Here is an 18,305-nt window from a genome sequence, read left to right as displayed (position 1 = left end):
TTACAGTACACACACCTGTTATGTGTGTAGGCCTGCTAGGTGTTACAGTACACACACCTGTTATGTGTGTAGGCCTGCTAGGTGTTACAGTACACACACCTGTTATGTGTGTAGGCCTGCTAGGTGTTACAGTACACACACCTCTTATGCGTCCCCCCACAAGGTCTTAGTCATGGTAAATGCCAGATATGTGTGGTAAAAGATTACAGGCCTGGGTTTAACATGGTAGTGAATGTGTGATAGGGTTAACAGCATGGAAAACTACTGGCCTTGGAAATCTGAGCCTGATAGGTGCATAATGTGAACAGCAATGAGCAGTATGCACATTATTCTTATTGGTGGTAACACTTTACATTGAAGTTTCCTTATTACAGAGTAATTACATTCAATAACAACAACATAAGATATCGTGAAGATACCTACATTTTGTTGAATGGAAATGGTTTGTTTTGCATTACGGTCAAACCATTGTGTAGCCATTTATACAGGGTGAGTACACGTTTGCTTAGCTTTTCCTACGCGAGTTAGTGGGACAACATACCTTACATCAACTAGAGCTCCGTAACTAATGTATATTTAGCTATGTACAATTTAAACTCGAGAGTGCCCTGTCCACCCAGGTATGACGTGGGCTGCTACATCAGCACCTTGGATACGGGCACACCATTCACCAAAGAGCTCCTGCCCCGTTTTCAGCCAATCAGCGGAGTGTTTTCTCGATAGGAGATCAACCCCACCCCCTTCGCTTCCAACATTATCGTTCCTCTTTGGGAATGTCCTTTCCGACAGAGCTGTAGATTTGACTGAAATTTCCAAATGCAACCCCCGTTTCTTTTACTCATCATTTTCAAACTTCCATTCTCTGATCTGACAGATTGCGTTTACTCTAGCATGGTAATAACGCATGGTTATTATGGTTTCATGGGTGAGAGTGTATTCAGCTCAACAAATTGCTCGCTCATTATTTTAAAACATGTCAAATAAATAAGTCGGAAGCACTTGGCAATACCAGTTAACCTATTGGAATGCAAGTATTCCGTATCATAGCCTTCTCGAAGCAATAGGGGAGATATATCTCGGCTGAAATGATTGATACGCTGATCTAAATCATGTTGGATGTCAAGCAAAGGCATATAATCTATCAACTATGCATCACTGAAAATACATAATCAAAATATACTATATGCAAATGACATAATTTTAGCATATGTCTGACTTCATAATCGATATATTTTTGTCTGCTGTCAGAGACAGTGTGACGCAAATGTTCTTGTTATGGGCGTCTCTTCATTTTTATGCCTTGGATTGACAGTATAACTAACCAATACACTTTCGAGTTTGTACATTTCCAGCAGGCTGGATTCCCCAATTTGACCAATTGCAGGCCCAGATTTGGTGCTCGTATTGTTTTGACCTCTGAAACCGCATCACCGCCTACCTCGTGCCCATGGCGGAGGAAAGCTACAAATATAGGCGCATGACAGCGGACTGGGACGAAGTTGTAAAACTCCCAGGTAGAAGGGAAACATTCTGCAAGCCTGCTGAAAGGGGAAAACGCTAAACAACCTAAAAATCTAAACTAAAGCAAAATAAATAACGATAACCTATCGACGTCTACACGTACTGGAATACTTTTTTATGTTAATATTATATTATATTTGAAGAAAGTATTTATATCTACCCTACACTTCTATTTGCACTAACGGTACTTCAAAACTACTGAGAATATTTTATTTTGTACGAAAAAGTAAGTATTGCTTTTGGCTCAATTACTCTTTGTGTGTTCGATTGGATATCCATCACTCATCTATAGCCCAGTATTCTTGATGAACTATTTACCCCAGATTAATCAAGTTGATTTGCTGCGTCAGTCCCTGAAGTTAGGGAGGGGTAGCCTAACTAACTGAAGCGTGTGTGAGAGAAAGAAAGACGGGATATGAGGTAAATAGTCATCTACATTTGTTTGACTATCAAGACTGACTGTCAAATTATTGAAAGAAGAAACTTGCGGAGAGGCAATAGGCTATGCATGGAATTGTGTTAATCTCTTTTTTTGGCCCCGTTATTAAATCTCCAGGTCGGAAAGAATTAATAGTATATCAAGTGGTAATTTATAGGTCCGCAGAGATAAGGTAGCTGCTCACACTGCCTCAAACGAACAAAACAATCCGCTGTTGGGCAGAAAACCGTCTATTTCGTAATGACCGAGTATGATTGTTTATTGGATACAGCTTATTTAGCATTTTCTTCTGTACTTGGCCATATCCAAAATGAATAGACTAGTTGTTACATTTTGATAAACCGTTTATGTCGACACTGTTCCGATAATAGCAACACCTAACCTTTATATCCCCTGCCTCGCCTAGTCGACGTTCACTGCTACATTTAATCAGCATACTAAGTAGTGCGAGTTGAGAGCCGCCAATCTGATACAATATTTACAGGGTACATTTTTCTATCGCCAGCCTGATTGCTAATATGTAACTGTTGTGTAAAAAAAGTGCAGTATGCCTTTCCGAATGTAACTGCGACTCTATGACGTTGGCAACATTGTAACGAGGCTAGCTATTTATTATGTAACACGATCAGTTCTAGTGTTTCTCTATAACTTCGTATAGAAAAAAACAGCACAGCTCTTTCTGTGTGGAGATTTCTAACATTCTGAAAATCGTTTTCATCTACTGTGAAATCTTTATGTTGTTCATGTTGAGTTGTAGATATGCAGACAAATTCACTAGATCCCCTTGCTTGTCATGGCTATTTATACATTAGGTCGTTCTGTTCCATAGCGTGACATTGCATTGTTAAAGATGATTCAGGCTATAGACCTTGATACTGAATACGGCATTGTTCGGGAAAGCGCCTGTAAGTAAGGGTTTCACTACTGTTTTACACCTGCTGTATTCTGTGCATGTGACACATAAACGTTGCGACTTGAAACAAGACAGAGAAGAGGTGAACGCTTGATCCGTCATAGCACACTAGTTGATTTGAGTGTTCATACGGACTGCAATTCTATTCTAGATGTTTCCCTCGGGAAGTAAAGGGTTAACGTTTAAAGGGCATTTTATTGCATTCCTTTACAAAGTCTGCAGTAGTAGACTCAACCTCAGTCAAGTAGGGGAGGACATTGCCACCCACATCTTTGAGAAGTGTTGCCTGTTTACAAAATGTTGTCCAATTATACCTAATATTACTGAAGTAATGCAAATTCTTCATGGCTTGTATCTAGTGGAGGAATGGTTTATGCCTTTTAATGTCTTATTGTTTTGCATATCTGTCTGAACAATATGCTAATCATTTTTTATCTTCTCTTTTTCAGGAAAAAACAACGCTCAACCTTGTGGAAGAACGCCTCTTGCGACTAGCACTTTTGTTTTTAGAGCAGTTCCACGAAGCTCTAGTTCCTTTTGCCTGGTGTTGACCCAACCCATCACACCCTACCCTGCCTGGGAAGCACCTACGCCACCCACCACAGATACGTAAAGCAACTCAACAGGACGCAGCTGCCGACACCTCTTCTCGCGCCCAGAGCAGTTCAGCAGCCAGCTATGCAGCTTGAAATCCAAGTAGCCCTCAACTTCGTCATCTCCTACCTTTACAACAAGCTGCCGCGGCGACGGGTCAACATCTTCGGCGAGGAGCTTGAGAGGCAGCTCAAGGGGAAGTATGAGGGCCACTGGTACCCAGACAAGCCATACAAGGGCTCTGGATTCAGGTGCATCCACGTAGGGGAGAAGGTGGACCCGGTGGTAGAGAAGGCAGCCAAAGAGAGTGGCCTGGACATTGAGGATGTGCGCCACAATCTGCCTCAGGACCTCAGTGTGTGGATCGACCCCTTCGAGGTATCCTACCAGATCGGGGAGAAGGGGCCCGTCAAGGTGCTGTACGTGGACGACAGCAATGAGAGCAGCCCCAGTGGTCTGGAGCTGGACAAGGAGATCAAGAACAGTTTCAACCCTGAGGCCCAGGTCTTCATGCCCATCAGCGAGCCTGTGGTGGGCCCCTCTCCGACTTCCAGCTCGCCCTCGCCTCCCTTCGGCCACTCGGCTGCTGTCAGCCCCACCTTCATGCCACGCTCCAACCAGCCTTTAACCTTCACCACCGCCACCTTCGCCGCCACCAAATTCGGCTCCACCAAAATGAAGAGCAGCAGCCGCAACAACCAGAACGGCAACGGTGGCCAAGGCGGGCAGGGCCAGAAGGTGGCCCGCACCTCGCCCACCAACCTGGGCCTGAATGTGAACACGCTGCTGAAGCAGAAAGCCATCTCCACCTCCATGCACTCTCTGTACGGGTTGGGCCTGGGCCAGCAGCAGGCCTCAGCCCTCAGCCCCAACGCCAAGGAGTTTGTGTTCCCCAACCTCCAGGGCCAGGGGAGCCCGAGTGCCCTATTCCCCGGTGACAGCTCCCTCAGCCTCAGCCCGCTGCAGTACAGCAATGCCTTCGATGTGTTTGCGGCGTACGGAGGTCTCAACGACAAGTCCCTTATGGACGGCTTGAATTTCAGTTTGAACAACATGCAGTATTCGAACCAGCAATTCCAGCCAGTGATGGCCAATTAGTACACAGATACTACAGTACTAGTACACAGAAATGACCAGAGATATGTGATATGGGGGGAAAAAAGACTAAACGCACATCAAAATAAAATAGGAAACACAATTTCCAGGAAAAATTGAAAGTGACTTGTTGTCGACTGTAAGTTCTGTGTTCAAGTCCAAGCGCATGAGCCTGAGGGTGAAATGACTTTGCCCCCTTGAGTTATCTTTTTTTACGATGAAGCTTGTAGTACAAGATGTCCAAGCTTGGTTACCTAAACTGAGACATGCATCATTATTTCTTTTGCCAACCAAGCACAGAAATTATTTTTTACGGGACTGTTTTAAAGATAAAGAAGAAAAACAATACAAGTCATGGCCTCTTTCAGTATTTAAGACATAACTGGACATGCCAATTTTCCAAGGATTGGCATTAATAAGTGGGATTTCCTGGTCTTTTTTCTAATTGTATAATTTAATTTAGTACAGAGTTTGTAAAATATCAGAGTATATATTGTTTCTACGACATGGTACTGCATTTATATCTTTTTACTACTACAGTGATCCGTGATGGCTGCAGCAACTTTATCTTCTTTTTTTTATTGAAATTGTGAAATGAATCCCTCTAAAAAACATTGACTATTCTAAAGATTGTGTACAGAATATTCCGTAGTGGTGGGATTTAAGAATATTTGCTTTTTTGAAAAACAAGAGTTGTATTTTCTGTTAAGAGTTTAAAGATTTTTGCTATATTATGGACAAAATGTAATCGTATATTAATTTTGTACCTACATTGTGCAATACTTGATAAAACAAACGGTATAACAAAGTATTTGGAGTCAGTGTCTTACATGTTAAGCTGAACTGATCATTTATTAAGTTTGTATTAAAAAGCTTGAAAATATCCCCTCGTCTATCTTCTCATTGGTAGTCTGGTCTTGTTGATTGGACAATGGATATATGTATGAAGGCAATATTATCCAGTTTTCCATATGCCATTGAATTGAATACACACACTTTATCGTAACCATAGGAGTCCTAGCCTATCCTTGTCTAATTTACCTCTGGTCAGCTACTCCTTGTCCACTGGCTCAAGACCTTGCTCTAGACACATGGTTCAAACCTGCAGTGTAACTTGTCATTTGCAAAGACCTCGCATAATATAAAGTACTGACATGTCAGCATGGTGCTATTGGTAAGACTGCACCGTTACACATTAATATTCTATACATGGTAGTCTTCTAACTAGTGTTACACAAATGGGCATATCGAAGTGTTCTGTGTTCTTATTGCTGTGAATCAGGGTGAACGTTAGTGTTCTGCGCTATTGTCTAGAATTACCAGTGGGGTTTTCCTTGACAAAACAACCTAACAGTTTTCTACATTTCCATCAACATTCAAAACCTAGCTACGCAAAAAGAGCCAACGAGGGTATTCTCCTTTTACCGGAGATGTGATATACCCTGCACATGTATTCATTTCCGACTGTCTCCGTTATCCTCCGCCTTCTGCTGGTTCTGAGTCTACATACTACGGTGGAGTCAGTCCATGTGCTTCCTGGGCCTATTAGGCATATGGATAGTGGGGTTAAGCCTGCTGTCATCCCAGACCTTAGCATGTCACCTCTGTGTCAGTTAGCCTACTGAGAGCTGAGGTGTTTATTACTGCACTGTACATGTTAGCTCTACTAGCCAACAGGCCCGTCTTTGAACGCTGCAGCCTGCCAGTTGTTTAGTCAAATAATGTTTTAGAATGCAAAGATGGTCCGGGAGGCTAGGTGATATGTTCTGTTTACATTACCTTCATCCTGAGCATGTGTGTGGTCTCCAGAGTAAATTCAGTCACATTTATTTTTGGGATAACACTTTTATTTCCTACCCTTCATCTATACTGATTTTGTAGTGGATCTACTGATCATTTTGGGTACTATAGTATAGCATAACAATAGCCACTTTGTAGAGGCAGCAAAGGCTTCTACACAGTGGCCAACTGCATGCTATTCTAAATGCTCTCAATCATTTTTCACCCAGTGTCCTGAGGTGACGGATCATTGGATAACTATGATTGCTGACTTGTGATGACAAAATGAATCGCATGGAATGAACAGAATGATAATGACATTTTTATGGGATTAATGCTGGTCTGAAAAGGAAGTGTATGTTGCTTGTTTGATTCTTCCAAAAGTGATCTATGTTGAGGTCGTGTTGTGACTATTCATGTACTTGGTATCATGGTTTCAACCAGAATGGATTGCCTTTTGTTTCTATTTCTCATGTTGTTGTTACTGCCACTGCTGCTGGTGTCATAATTACGCAATTATGCCCGAGGAGGTGTGGTGTATATAACCAATATCGCTAAGGGCTGTTCTTCTGTACAACACAACGAGGAGTGCCTGGACACAGCCCTTAGCCGTGGTATATTGGCCATATACCACAAACCCCTGAGGTGCCTTATTGCTATTATAAACTGGTTACCAACAGTAAAAACAAATGTTTTGTCACACCTGTGGTATAACTTCTGGTATACCACGGCTGTCAGCCAATCAGCATTCAGGGCTCAAACCACCCAATTTATAAGTAGAACTAACATGCCGGTGGGTACACAGAGAGCACTTTAACCCTGGTGGCATACCACGATCCTCTGAGGTTAGCTCACCAAGTATCTGCGCACTGTTGTCTGTCAGCTGCACTTGGTAGATTGGCCCTAATAAAGTTCACAGATGGTTTTGGATATACAGTAAGTGTGTGTGTGTGTGTGTGTGTGTGTGTGTGTGTGTGTGCGCATGCACTTGTACGTGAGCATTTGTGTGCACATGTGCATGTAATAGAAATATGTGTGTTGGGGACAAGCAGTTCTGGGGATGCCTTTGATGGATTATCACCCTGCTCTGCTCTCCTGAGCCTCGTCCGTCTGGTCTCCCCCCACAGGCTCTAGTATCACTGGTCGCCATCACACCCGCTCTGATCCTAGGAGAGCAAGAGAGGGGGGACAGGGAGGGATGGGGAAGAAAGAGAGGGAGGAAGAAAAAGTGACGGCATAGAGGGAGAGAAAGGGGGTCAGAGAGAGAGAGAAAGGGTGTCCGAGAGAGAGAGAGGGGGTGGAAACAGGGACAGAGAAAGAGGAGGGATAGCAACAGAAAGAGAGTGTGAGAGAATGAGAGCTGGCGGCATCATTGATGTAATCCAGACCAGAGCTGCGGCCGTCAGAAAAACAGCTTTCTGTTGAAACGAGCAGACATGGAGTTATGTAAATGTCCTTCCAGTTCCCCAGCTCTAAGTCATGCAGCCTCCATTTCTGGAGCCACATTAAATGAGTTGATTGAGCAATGACAACCCACCAGGTACAGTTTTACATTTGTTTGAGTTGTCAACTAATGTCAATTCAACATAAAATCAACCAAAAATGTCACCATGTCATTGGATTTAGGTTAAAAGTCAGATGAAAAAAAATGCAAAATACCCTCACATTGATGACTTTTTGCAAAATCAATCAGTTTTCCACTTTTGCCCTAGCACTACACAGTTGATTCAAATAATAAACGAATTATCAAGCTTATATCAGATGTGTAGTGCTACTACAAAAACCTACTGCTGCTACTAATGTTACTACTACTATGTCTCTTGACACATTCATGAAAATAGTCATGGTCTCTAAACCTTCAGGCTGCATACTGGACCCTATTCCAACTAAACAGCTGAAAGAGCTGCTTCCTGTGCTTGGCTCTCCTATGTTGAACATAATAGACGTCTCTCTATCCACCGGATGTGAACCAAACTCACTAAAAGTGGCAGTAATAAAGCCTCTCTTGAAAAAAAGCCAAACCTTGACCCAGAAAATATAAAAAACTAATCGACCTTATCGAATCTCCCATTCCTCTCAAATATTTTAGAGAAAGCTGTTGCGCTGCAACTCACTGCCTTCCTGAAGACAAACAATGTATACAAAATGCTTCAGTCTGGTTTTAGACCCCATCATAGCACTGAGACTGCACTCGTGAAGGTGGTAAATTACCTTTTAATGGCGTCAGACCAAGGCTCTGCATCTGTCCTCGTGTTCCTAGACCTTAGTGCTGCTTTTGACATCATCGATCACCACATTCTTTTGGAGAGATTGGAAACCCAAATTGGTCTACACAGACAAGTTCTGGCCTGGTTTAGATCTTATCTGCCAGAAATATATCATTTTGTCTCTGTGGATGGTTTGTCCTCTGACAAGTCAACTGTAAGTGTCGGTGTTCCTCAACGTTCCGTTTTAGGGTCACTATTGGTGAGGTAAACATAAAGTTTACTTTCATAAAGTTGACTTTTGTGACGATACACAGCTGTACATTTCGATGAAACATGGTGAAGCCCCAAAATTGCCTTCCCTGGAAGCCTGTGTTTAAGACATGAGGAAGTGAATGGGGGCAAATGTTTTGCTTTTAAACTTGAACAAAACAGAGATGCTAGTTCTAGGTCCAAAGAAACAAAGAGATCTTCTGTTGAATCTGACGATTAATCTTGATGGTTGTACAGTCGTCTCAAATAAAACTGAAGGACCTTGGCGTTTTTGACGAACATATCAAGATCATTTCCATTTATGCAACATTTAAAAAGTCTGAAACTTTCTGTCCAAAAATTATGCATAAAAATTAATCCATGCTTTTGTCACTTCTAGATTAGACTACTGCAATTACTCTACAATCCGGATACCCAGATAAAGCACCAAATAAACTTCAGTTAGTGCTAAACAAGGCTGCTAGAATCTTGACTAGAACCCCAAAAATGTATCATATTACTCCAGTGCTAGCCTCTCTACACTGGCTTCCTGTTAAGGCTAGGGCTGATTTCAAGGTTTTACTGCTAACCTACAAAGCATTACATGGGCTTGCTCCTACCTACAGTTGAAGTCGGAAGTGTACATACACTTAGGTTGGAGTCATTAAAACTCATTTTTCACAGCGCCAGCTGCGCCACCAGATACTCTGGGTTCGCGCCCAGGCTCTGTCGTAACCGGCCGCGACCGGGAGGTCCGCTTGGTTGGGTTGTGTATCGGAGGACGCATGACTTTCAACCTTCATCTCTCCCGAGCCCGTACGGGAGTTGTAGCGATGAGACAAGATAGTAGCTACTAAAAACAATTGGATCCCACGAAATTGGGGAGAAAAAGGGGGATTTTTTTTTTCAACCACTCCACAAATTTCTTGTTAACAAACTATAGGTTTGGCAAGTCGGTTAAGACATCTATACTTTGTGCACGACACAAGTAATTTTCCAACAATTGTTTACAGACAGATTATTTCACTTATAATTCACTGTATCACAATTCCAGTGAGGCAGAAGTTTACATACACTAAATTGACTGTGCCTTTTTAAACAGCCTGGAAAATTCCCAAAAATTATGTCATGGCGTTAGAAGCTTCTGGTAGGCTAATTCACATCATTTGAGTCAATTGGAGGTGTACCTGTGGATGTATTTCAAGGCCTACCTTCAAACTCAGTGCCTCTTTGCTTGACATCATGGGAAAATCAACAGAAATCAACAAAGACCTCAGAAGAAAAAATTGTAGACCTCCACAAGTCTGGTTCATCCTTGGGAGCAAATTCCAAACGCCTGAAAGTACCACATTCATCTGTACAAACAATAGTATGTAAGTATAAACACCTTGGAACCACGCAGCGGTCATACCGCTCAGGAAGGAGACACGTTCTGTCTCCTAGAGATTAACGTACTTTGCTGCGAAAAGTGCAAATCAATCCCAGAACAACAGCAAAGGACCTTGTGAAGATGCTGGAGGAAACAGGTACAACAGTATCTATATCCACAATGAAACGAGTCCTATATCGACATAACCTGAAAGTCCGCTCAGCAAGGAAGAAGCCACTGTTCCAAAACCACCATAAAAAAGCCAGACTACGGTTTGCAACTGCACATGGGACAAAGATCTTCCTTTTTGGAGAAATGTCTTCTGGTCTGATGAAACAAAAATAGAACTGTTTGGAGGTAAAAGGGGAAGACTTGCAAGCCGATGAACACCATTCCAACCCTGAAGCACGGGGGTGGCAGCATCATGTTGTGGGGGTGCATTGCTGCAGGAGGGACTGGCGCACTTCACAAAATAGATGGCATCATGAGGTAGGGAAATTATGTGGATATATTGAAATAACATCTCAAGACATCAGTCAATAAGTTACATCTTGGTTGCAAATGGGTCTTCCAAATGGACAATAACCCCAAACAGCAAGCAATGCAGGTGTAGAAGCACGGTGGCTAGGAAAAACTCCCTAGAAAGGCCAAAACCTAGGAAGAAACCTAGAGAGGAACCAGGCTATGTGGGGTGGCCAGTCCTCTTCTGGCTGTGCCGGGTGGAGATTATAACAGAACATGGCCAAGATGTTCAAATGTTCATAAATGACCAGCATGGTCGAATAATAATAAGGCAGAACAGTTGAAACTGGAGCAGCAGCACAGTCAGGTGGACTGGGGACAGCAAGGAGTCATCATGTCAGGTAGTCCTGGGGCACGGTCCTAGGGCTCAGGTCCTCCAAGAGAGAGAAAGAAAGAGAGAATTAGAGAGAGCATATGTGGGGTGGCCAGTCCTCTTCTGGTTGGGCCGGGTGGAGATTATAACAGAACATGGCCAAGATGTTCAAATGTTCATAAATGACCAGCATGGTCGAATAATAGTAAGGCAGAACAGTTGAAACTGGAGCAGCAGCATGGCCAGGTGGACTGGGGACAGCAAGGAGTCATCATGTCAGGTAGTCCTGGGGCATGGTCCTAGGGCTCAGGTCAGTTGAAACTGGAGCAGCAGCATGGCCAGGTGGACTGGGGACAGCAAGGAGTCATCATGTCAGGTAGTCCTGGGGCATGGTCCTAGGACTCAGGTCCTCCGAGAGAGAGAGAAAGAAAGAGAGAAGGAGAGAATTAGAGAACGCACACGTAGATTCACACAGGACACCGAATAGGACAGGAGAAGTACTCCAAATATAACAAACTGACCCCAGCCCCCCGACACATAAACTACTGCAGCATAAATACTGGAGGCTGAGACAGGAGGGGTCAGGAGACACTGTGGCCCCATCTGAGGACACCCCCGGACAGGGCCAAACAGGAAGGATATAACCCCACTCACTTTGCCAAAGCACAGCCCCCACACCACTAGAGGGATATCTTCAACCACCAACTTACCATCCTGAGACAAGGCTGAGTATAGCCCACAAAGATCTCCGCCACGGCACAACCCAAGGGGGGGGCGCCAACCCAGACAGGATGACCACAACAGTGAATCAACCCACTCAGGTCACGCACCCCCTCCAGGGACGGCATGAGAGAGCCCCAGTAAGCCAGTGACTCAGCCCCTGTAATAGGGTTAGAGGCAGAGAATCCCAGTGGAAAGAGGGGAACCGGCCAGGCAGAGACAGCAAGGGCGGTTCGTTGCTCCAGAGCCTTTCCGTTCACCTTCCCACTCCTGGGCCAGACTACACTCAATCATATGACCCACTGAAGAGATGAGTCTTCAGTAAAGACTTAAAGGTTGAGACCGAGTTTGCGTCTCTGACATGGGTAGGTAGACCGTTCCATAAAAATTGAGCTCTATAGGAGAAAGCCCTGCCTCCAGCTGTTTGCTTAGAAATTCTAGGGACAATTAGGAGGCCTGCGTCTTGTGACCGTAGCGTACGTGTAGGTATGTACGGCAGGACCAAATCAGAGTGATAGGTAGGAGCAAGCCCATGTAATGCTTTGTAGGTTAGCAGTAAAACCTTGAAATCAGCCCTTGCTTTGACAGGAAGCCAGTGTAGAGAGGCTAGCACTGGAGTAATATGATCAAATCTTTTGGTTCTAGTCAGGATTCTAGCAGCCGTATTTAGCACTAACTGAAGTTTATTTAGTGCTTTATCCGGGTAGCCGGAAAGTAGAGCATTGCAGTAGTCTAACCTAGAAGTGACAAAAGCATGGATTAATTTTTCTGCATCATTTTTGGACAGAAAGTTTCTGATTTTTGCAATGTTACGTAGATGGAAAAAAGCTGTCCTCGAAATGGTCTTGATATGTTCTTCAAAAGAGAGATCAGGGTCCAGAGTAACGCCGAGGTCCTTCACAGTTTTATTTGAGACGACTGTACAACCATTAAGATTAATTGTCAGATTCAACAGAAGATCTCTTTGTTTCTTGAGACCTAGAACAAGCATCTCTGTTTTGTCCGAGTTTAATAGTAGAAAGTTTGCAGCCATCCACTTCCTTATGTCTGAAACACATGCTTCTAGCGAGGGCAATTTTGGGGCTTCACCATGTTTCATTGAAATGTACAGCTGTGTGTCATCCGCATAGCAGTGAAAGTTAACATTATGTTTTCGAATAACATCCCCAAGAGGTAAAATATATAGTGAAAACAATAGTGGTCCTAAAACGGAACCTTGAGGAACACCGAAATTTACAGTTGATTTGTCAGAGGACAAACCATTCACAGAGACAAACTGATATCTTTCCGACAGATAAGATCTAAACCAGGCCAGAACATGTCCGTGTACTACTACTGCTGCTACTACTACTACTGCTGCTACTACTACTACTACTACTGCTGCTGCTACTACTACTACTACTACTACTGCTACTACTACTACTACTACTACTACTCCCCTCACAAATAAATGCTTCCATTGTTCAGAATGAGAAGTATGTATGAGGGGTGCATACATAGTAGTGTATTTTGTAAACAGACTGTGTAATCATTGCTGTCACATTTAGTTGACTCCAGCATAAGATATATGGTTAAAGGGAGGACAGGCAGGTATCACAGATATTTACTCTGTCACCCACACCCATTTGGAACACACTCTCTCAGGATACTAACATTACACAAGGAAATGTCTCCACCTTAGTCATGTCAAATAGACCATAGACAAATATTGTCAAGAAAGCCTTGAGAGGAGCAGTCTCTCAACTCTGCTATAATAACTACCTGGGCTATGATATAACATGGGGCAGGGTAGCGAGAGTCTAGTGGTTAGAGAGTTGGACTAGTAACCGAAAGGTTGCAAGTTCATATCCCCGAGCTGACAAGGTACAAATCTGTCGTTCTGCCCCTGAACAGGCAGTTAACCCACTGTTCCTAGGCCGTAATTGAAAATAAGAATTTGTTCTTAACTGACTTGCCTAGTTAAATAAAAATACTGTGTTTGAGTGTTTTGGTGAGCTTCCTCCTCCTCCGTCCCCCCATAGCCTTTCAGGACGACCAACTCCTCGGTTCCAGCGGAGTATATAAGACCACTCTGACCTACGTGCCTGGAGGCCCCCAGGATACTCCCACACCTTGCTGGGTCCTGATACCAAGGAGGAGTATCTCAATAGGTTGAAATGGCATCCTCTCCTCGTCTCCTTTCCTCATTTGAACTCAATGTGCATTGTAAATTAGGGAGAGGACACTATTGAGCTGTACCCGCATGTCAGACTCCAAACACTGTAGCCTGGCCAGTTTACCTCAGTCCTCAAGGGCCTTTGCACTCCCTTTTGACCCATAGATTGCATCTGCGACCCTGAATTCTCACATTAGGAACTAAACATGTTGTGTCCCAGAGAAATGAATCAGATTACACATGTCACCAGGACCTTAATCAGAGCTGAGCAATCTGCCGATCTGAGGCAGGGAGAGAGGGTGACACCTGCGATTCATCACTCTGTATGTATATGTATATGTGTGTGTGTGTTCGTGTGTGTGTGTGTGCACGCGCATGTGCATGCGTCCATGTGTATGCGTGTGTGAGCGTATATGTGTGTGCGAGCGAGCTTATGTGTGTGCATGGGTGTTAGTGTATATGTATGTGTACGGGTGTTAGTGAAAGTGTCTGTGTATATGTGTGTGTGTACGGGCGTTAGTGTTTGTCTCTGTGTATATTTGTGTGTACGGGTGTTAGTGAATGTCTCTGTGTATATGTGTGTCTGTACCGGTGTTAGTGAATGTCTCTGTGTATATGTGTGTCTGTACCGGTGTTAGTGAATGTCTCTGTGTACGGGTGTTAGTGAATGTGTCTGCTTGCTATTCTTCACTTCCTAATACTAGAGGGAGTACCATAGCAACAGAATGGTGTGTTGTGTGTGTATGAAGGGTAGAGGCTCTGTCCTTGGAGGAAGATGATTTGTAGCAGGCTGATAATGGGGAGATGTCAGGGAACACAACACACACACACACACACACACACACACACACACACACACAGAGAGAGGAATGTTTTCTTCACTGTCTACCACATGAGCCTCAGGTGTGTGTGTTGGGTAGCATGATTCAGATATGGATAAGGAAGAAGGAAGTTGGACTAGCTGTACTCTAACACCCTTATGTCTTAGCAGTAGCCACAGTACAGTGGTATTTAGTCAACAGAGCTGACACACACACAGATGTGGATTAGAAAGAAGGAAGTCAGACTATGTGCAAATAGAGGCTGCACTTTACCAGCCAGTCACTCTTGAATAGCTTGATCATCTGCCTGTCTGACATCATTGATATATGGGCCTAAAGAAACAAAAGCAGTGAATACAAATATAACAGAGAGACTCAACCTTGGTAACGTCACAAAGAGCTACAGATGTATTTGATTATCTTAGCAGACCACATTCCATTCATTCGCATCTTGCACCAATGCATTACTCATAAGAGAAAAATATTTTTGGCTATATTTCATATTTTAATCATATCATGTTCAAATTCATTCAATAATACTTTATTCATCACACTTTTTTCTAATACATTAACAGCAGTGATGTAGTGGTAAAGAAATAGGTGGGTAAACTGATTGCCGGTCAGTAACAATAACAATACCTATTCTTTCAATGTGTTTTTCTGCTAAAGGTGGGTAAACTGATGGGTAAAAAAAGTGTGTGAACTGTTTAGTTGCGTTTACACTCTACCACACCACTGATTAACAAGCCACCCGGGCCTAAACCCCTGTGGAGGACAGTATAACCTTGGAGTGGGAAGCCAACCAGAGTAGCCTTATTTTTAACTGCCTGGTGATCTAGCATCTAGTTGAAATACCTGTGAGTGATGGAGATCTCCCCAGAGCCCCAGGAAACCTGTTAGGGCATCCCTTTTCAGGACAGGAGGGGAACAACCAGCCACACAACAGCTGGAACTGGAGCTGTCCTCTCTGACTCAGGGCAATGGAATCCCAGCCATTCCAGTATAACATAAAGGAACGCAGGCACACACACAGGATCACACACACATTCCTCCCGCATCACTCTTTCGCTCTCTCTATTTGACATTTTGGCTATTGTGTTAACCCCTTGTCTCCCATCTTAGCTACTGTTCATACAGTTGAAGTCGGAAGTTTACATACAACTTAGCCAAATACATTTAAACTCAGTTTATCACAATTCCTGACATTTAATCCAAGTAAAGCTTCCCTGTCTTAGGTCAGTTAGTATCACCACTTCATTTTAAGAATGTGAAACATCAGAATGATAGTAGAGAGAATGATTTATTTCAGCTTTTATTTCTTTCATCACATTCCCAGTGGGTCAGAAGTTTACATACATTCAATTAGTATTTGGTAGCATTGCCTTTAAATTGTTTAAGTTGCGTCAAACATTTTGGGTAGCCTTCCACAAGCTTCCCACAATAAGTTGGGTGAATTTTGACCCATTCCTCCTGACAGACCTGGTGTAACTCAGTCAGGTTTGTAGGCCTCCTTGCTGGCCGATGCTTTTTCGGTTCTGCCCACATATTTTCTATGTGATTGAGGTCAGGGCTTTGTGATGGCCACTCCAATACCTTGACTTTGTTGTCCTTAAGCCATTTTGCCACAACTTTGGAAGTATGCTTGGGTTCATTGTCCATTTGGAAGACCCATTTGCAACCAAACTTTAAATTCCTGACTGATGTCTTGAGATGTTGTTCAATATATCCACATAATTTTCCATTCCTCATGATGCCATCTATTTTGTGAAGTGCACCAGCCCCTCCTACAGAAAAGCACCCCCACAACATGATGCTGCCACCCCCGTGCTTCAGGGTTGGGATGGTGTTCATCGGCTTGCAAGCCTTCCCCTTTTACCTCCAAACATAACGATGGTCATTATGGCCAAAAGGTTCTATATTTGTTTCATCAGACCAGAGGACATTTCTCCAAAAAGTATGATCCTTGTCCCCATGTACAGTTGCAAACCATAGTCTGACTTTTTTATGGCGGTTTTGGAGCAGTGGCTTCTTCCTTGCTGAGCGACCTTTCAGGTTATGGCGATGTAGAACTTGTTTTACTGTGGATATAGATACTTTTGTATCTGTTTCCTGCAGCATCTTCAAAAGGTCCAATGCTGTTGTTTTGGGATTGATTTGCACTTTTCGCACCAAAGTACATTCATCTCTAGGAGACAGAACGCGTCTCTTTCTTGAGCGGTATGACGGCTGTGTGGTCCCATGGTGTTCATATTTGCGTCCTATTGTTTGTACAGATGAACGTGGTACCTTCAGGCATTTGAAAATTGCTCCCAATGAACCAGACTGGTGGAGGTCTACATTTTTTTTCTGAGGTCTTGGTTGATTTCTTTTGATTTTCCCATGATGTCAAGCAAAGAGGCACTGAGTTTGAAGGTAGGCCTTGAAATACATCCACTGGTACACCTCCAATTGACTCAAACTATGTCAATTAGCCTACCAGAAGCTTCTAACTCCATGACATCATTTTCTGGAATTTTCCAAGCTGTTTAACCACACAGTCAACTTAGTGTATGTAAACTTCTGACCCACTACAAGTGTGATACAGTGAATTATAAGTTAAATTATCTGTCTGTAAACAATTGTTGGAAAAATTACTTGTGATGTCCTAATCGACTTGCCAAAACTATAGTTTGTTAACAAGAAATTCATGGAGTGGTTGAAAAACGAGTTTTAATGACTCCAACCTTAGTGTATGTAAACTTCCGACTTCAACTGTACATACAGATCAGATGAAACTACACAAACGCTTTCAACCAAAAGTGAAATTATTCCAACTTGTTGAAAAGCAGGGAGGCTATGAGAGGGAGGATTCTCATTCATACAGAATATTCACAACATATCCTCTCTGACAGCTGACCTTTAAAATGTTGATATATCCAAATGCAACACAGGTGTGACAGCATGCAAATCCCAGATCCTGTCAAAGTCTGACAGCATTTCCATGAATTACCATGAAGCAAGTATGTAAATGTGCATATCCACACATCATTAATTAAGCACTGGTTCTCAAAACACTTTCATTCTAGGACTGGTTTGGTTACCAATGTTCCTCAGCTATTCTTTTGGAATTGAATGTCAATGCCTTTTCCACCCTAATATTGGGTTGTCATTCCCCGGACAGTTTAGTCGAAGATAACATTTGTCATTCTTGCATGTAAAGTAGAATATCAGAATGTTATTGTCCGGGATATTTTGTTGCCAGAATGGATGATAGTTTGCTGAACTACATACTGAATGGTTGACACTCCTTTTATAGTGCACTACTTCTGACCAGAGGTGGCTCTGGTTAATAGTAGTACTGTATATAGCTCTGGTTAATAGTAGTACAGTATATAGCTCTGGTTAATAGTAGTACAGTATATACCTCTGGTTAATAGTAGTACAGTATATACCTCTGGTTAATAGTAGTACAGTATATACCTCTGGTTAATAGTAGTACAGTATATAGCTCTGGTTAATAGTAGTATAGTATATAGCTCTGGTTAATAGTAGTATAGTATATGTTAATAGTAGTTAATAGTATATACAGTATATAGCTCTGGTTAATAGTAGTATAGTATATAGCTCTG

General features: G+C 42.9%; 1 protein-coding gene across 2 annotated transcripts; it reads left to right on the top strand.

Annotated features, from left to right (window-relative positions):
- The first annotated feature begins 1,476 nt into the window (after positions 1 to 1,476).
- tob1a (transducer of ERBB2, 1a) lies at positions 1,477 to 5,445 on the top strand. Of its 2 annotated transcripts, none has more exons than XM_065010393.1 (2): positions 1,477 to 1,747; positions 3,323 to 5,445. In XM_065010393.1, exon 2 carries the CDS (start codon positions 3,552 to 3,554, stop codon positions 4,563 to 4,565), a length of 1,014 nt encoding a protein of 337 aa, XP_064866465.1. In that variant the 5' UTR covers positions 1,477 to 1,747; positions 3,323 to 3,551; the 3' UTR covers positions 4,566 to 5,445. The 2 variants fall into 2 exon arrangements, with proteins under 2 accessions (XP_064866465.1, XP_064866466.1); XM_065010394.1 differs by lacking the exon at positions 1,477 to 1,747 and adding an exon at positions 1,810 to 1,941.
- The last annotated feature ends 12,860 nt before the right edge of the window (positions 5,446 to 18,305 follow it).

This window comes from Oncorhynchus nerka, linkage group LG26 (assembly GCF_034236695.1).
Source record: "Oncorhynchus nerka isolate Pitt River linkage group LG26, Oner_Uvic_2.0, whole genome shotgun sequence".
Classification (NCBI taxonomy): domain Eukaryota; kingdom Metazoa; phylum Chordata; class Actinopteri; order Salmoniformes; family Salmonidae; genus Oncorhynchus; species Oncorhynchus nerka.
This window is presented reverse-complemented; position numbering and strand designations above follow the sequence as displayed.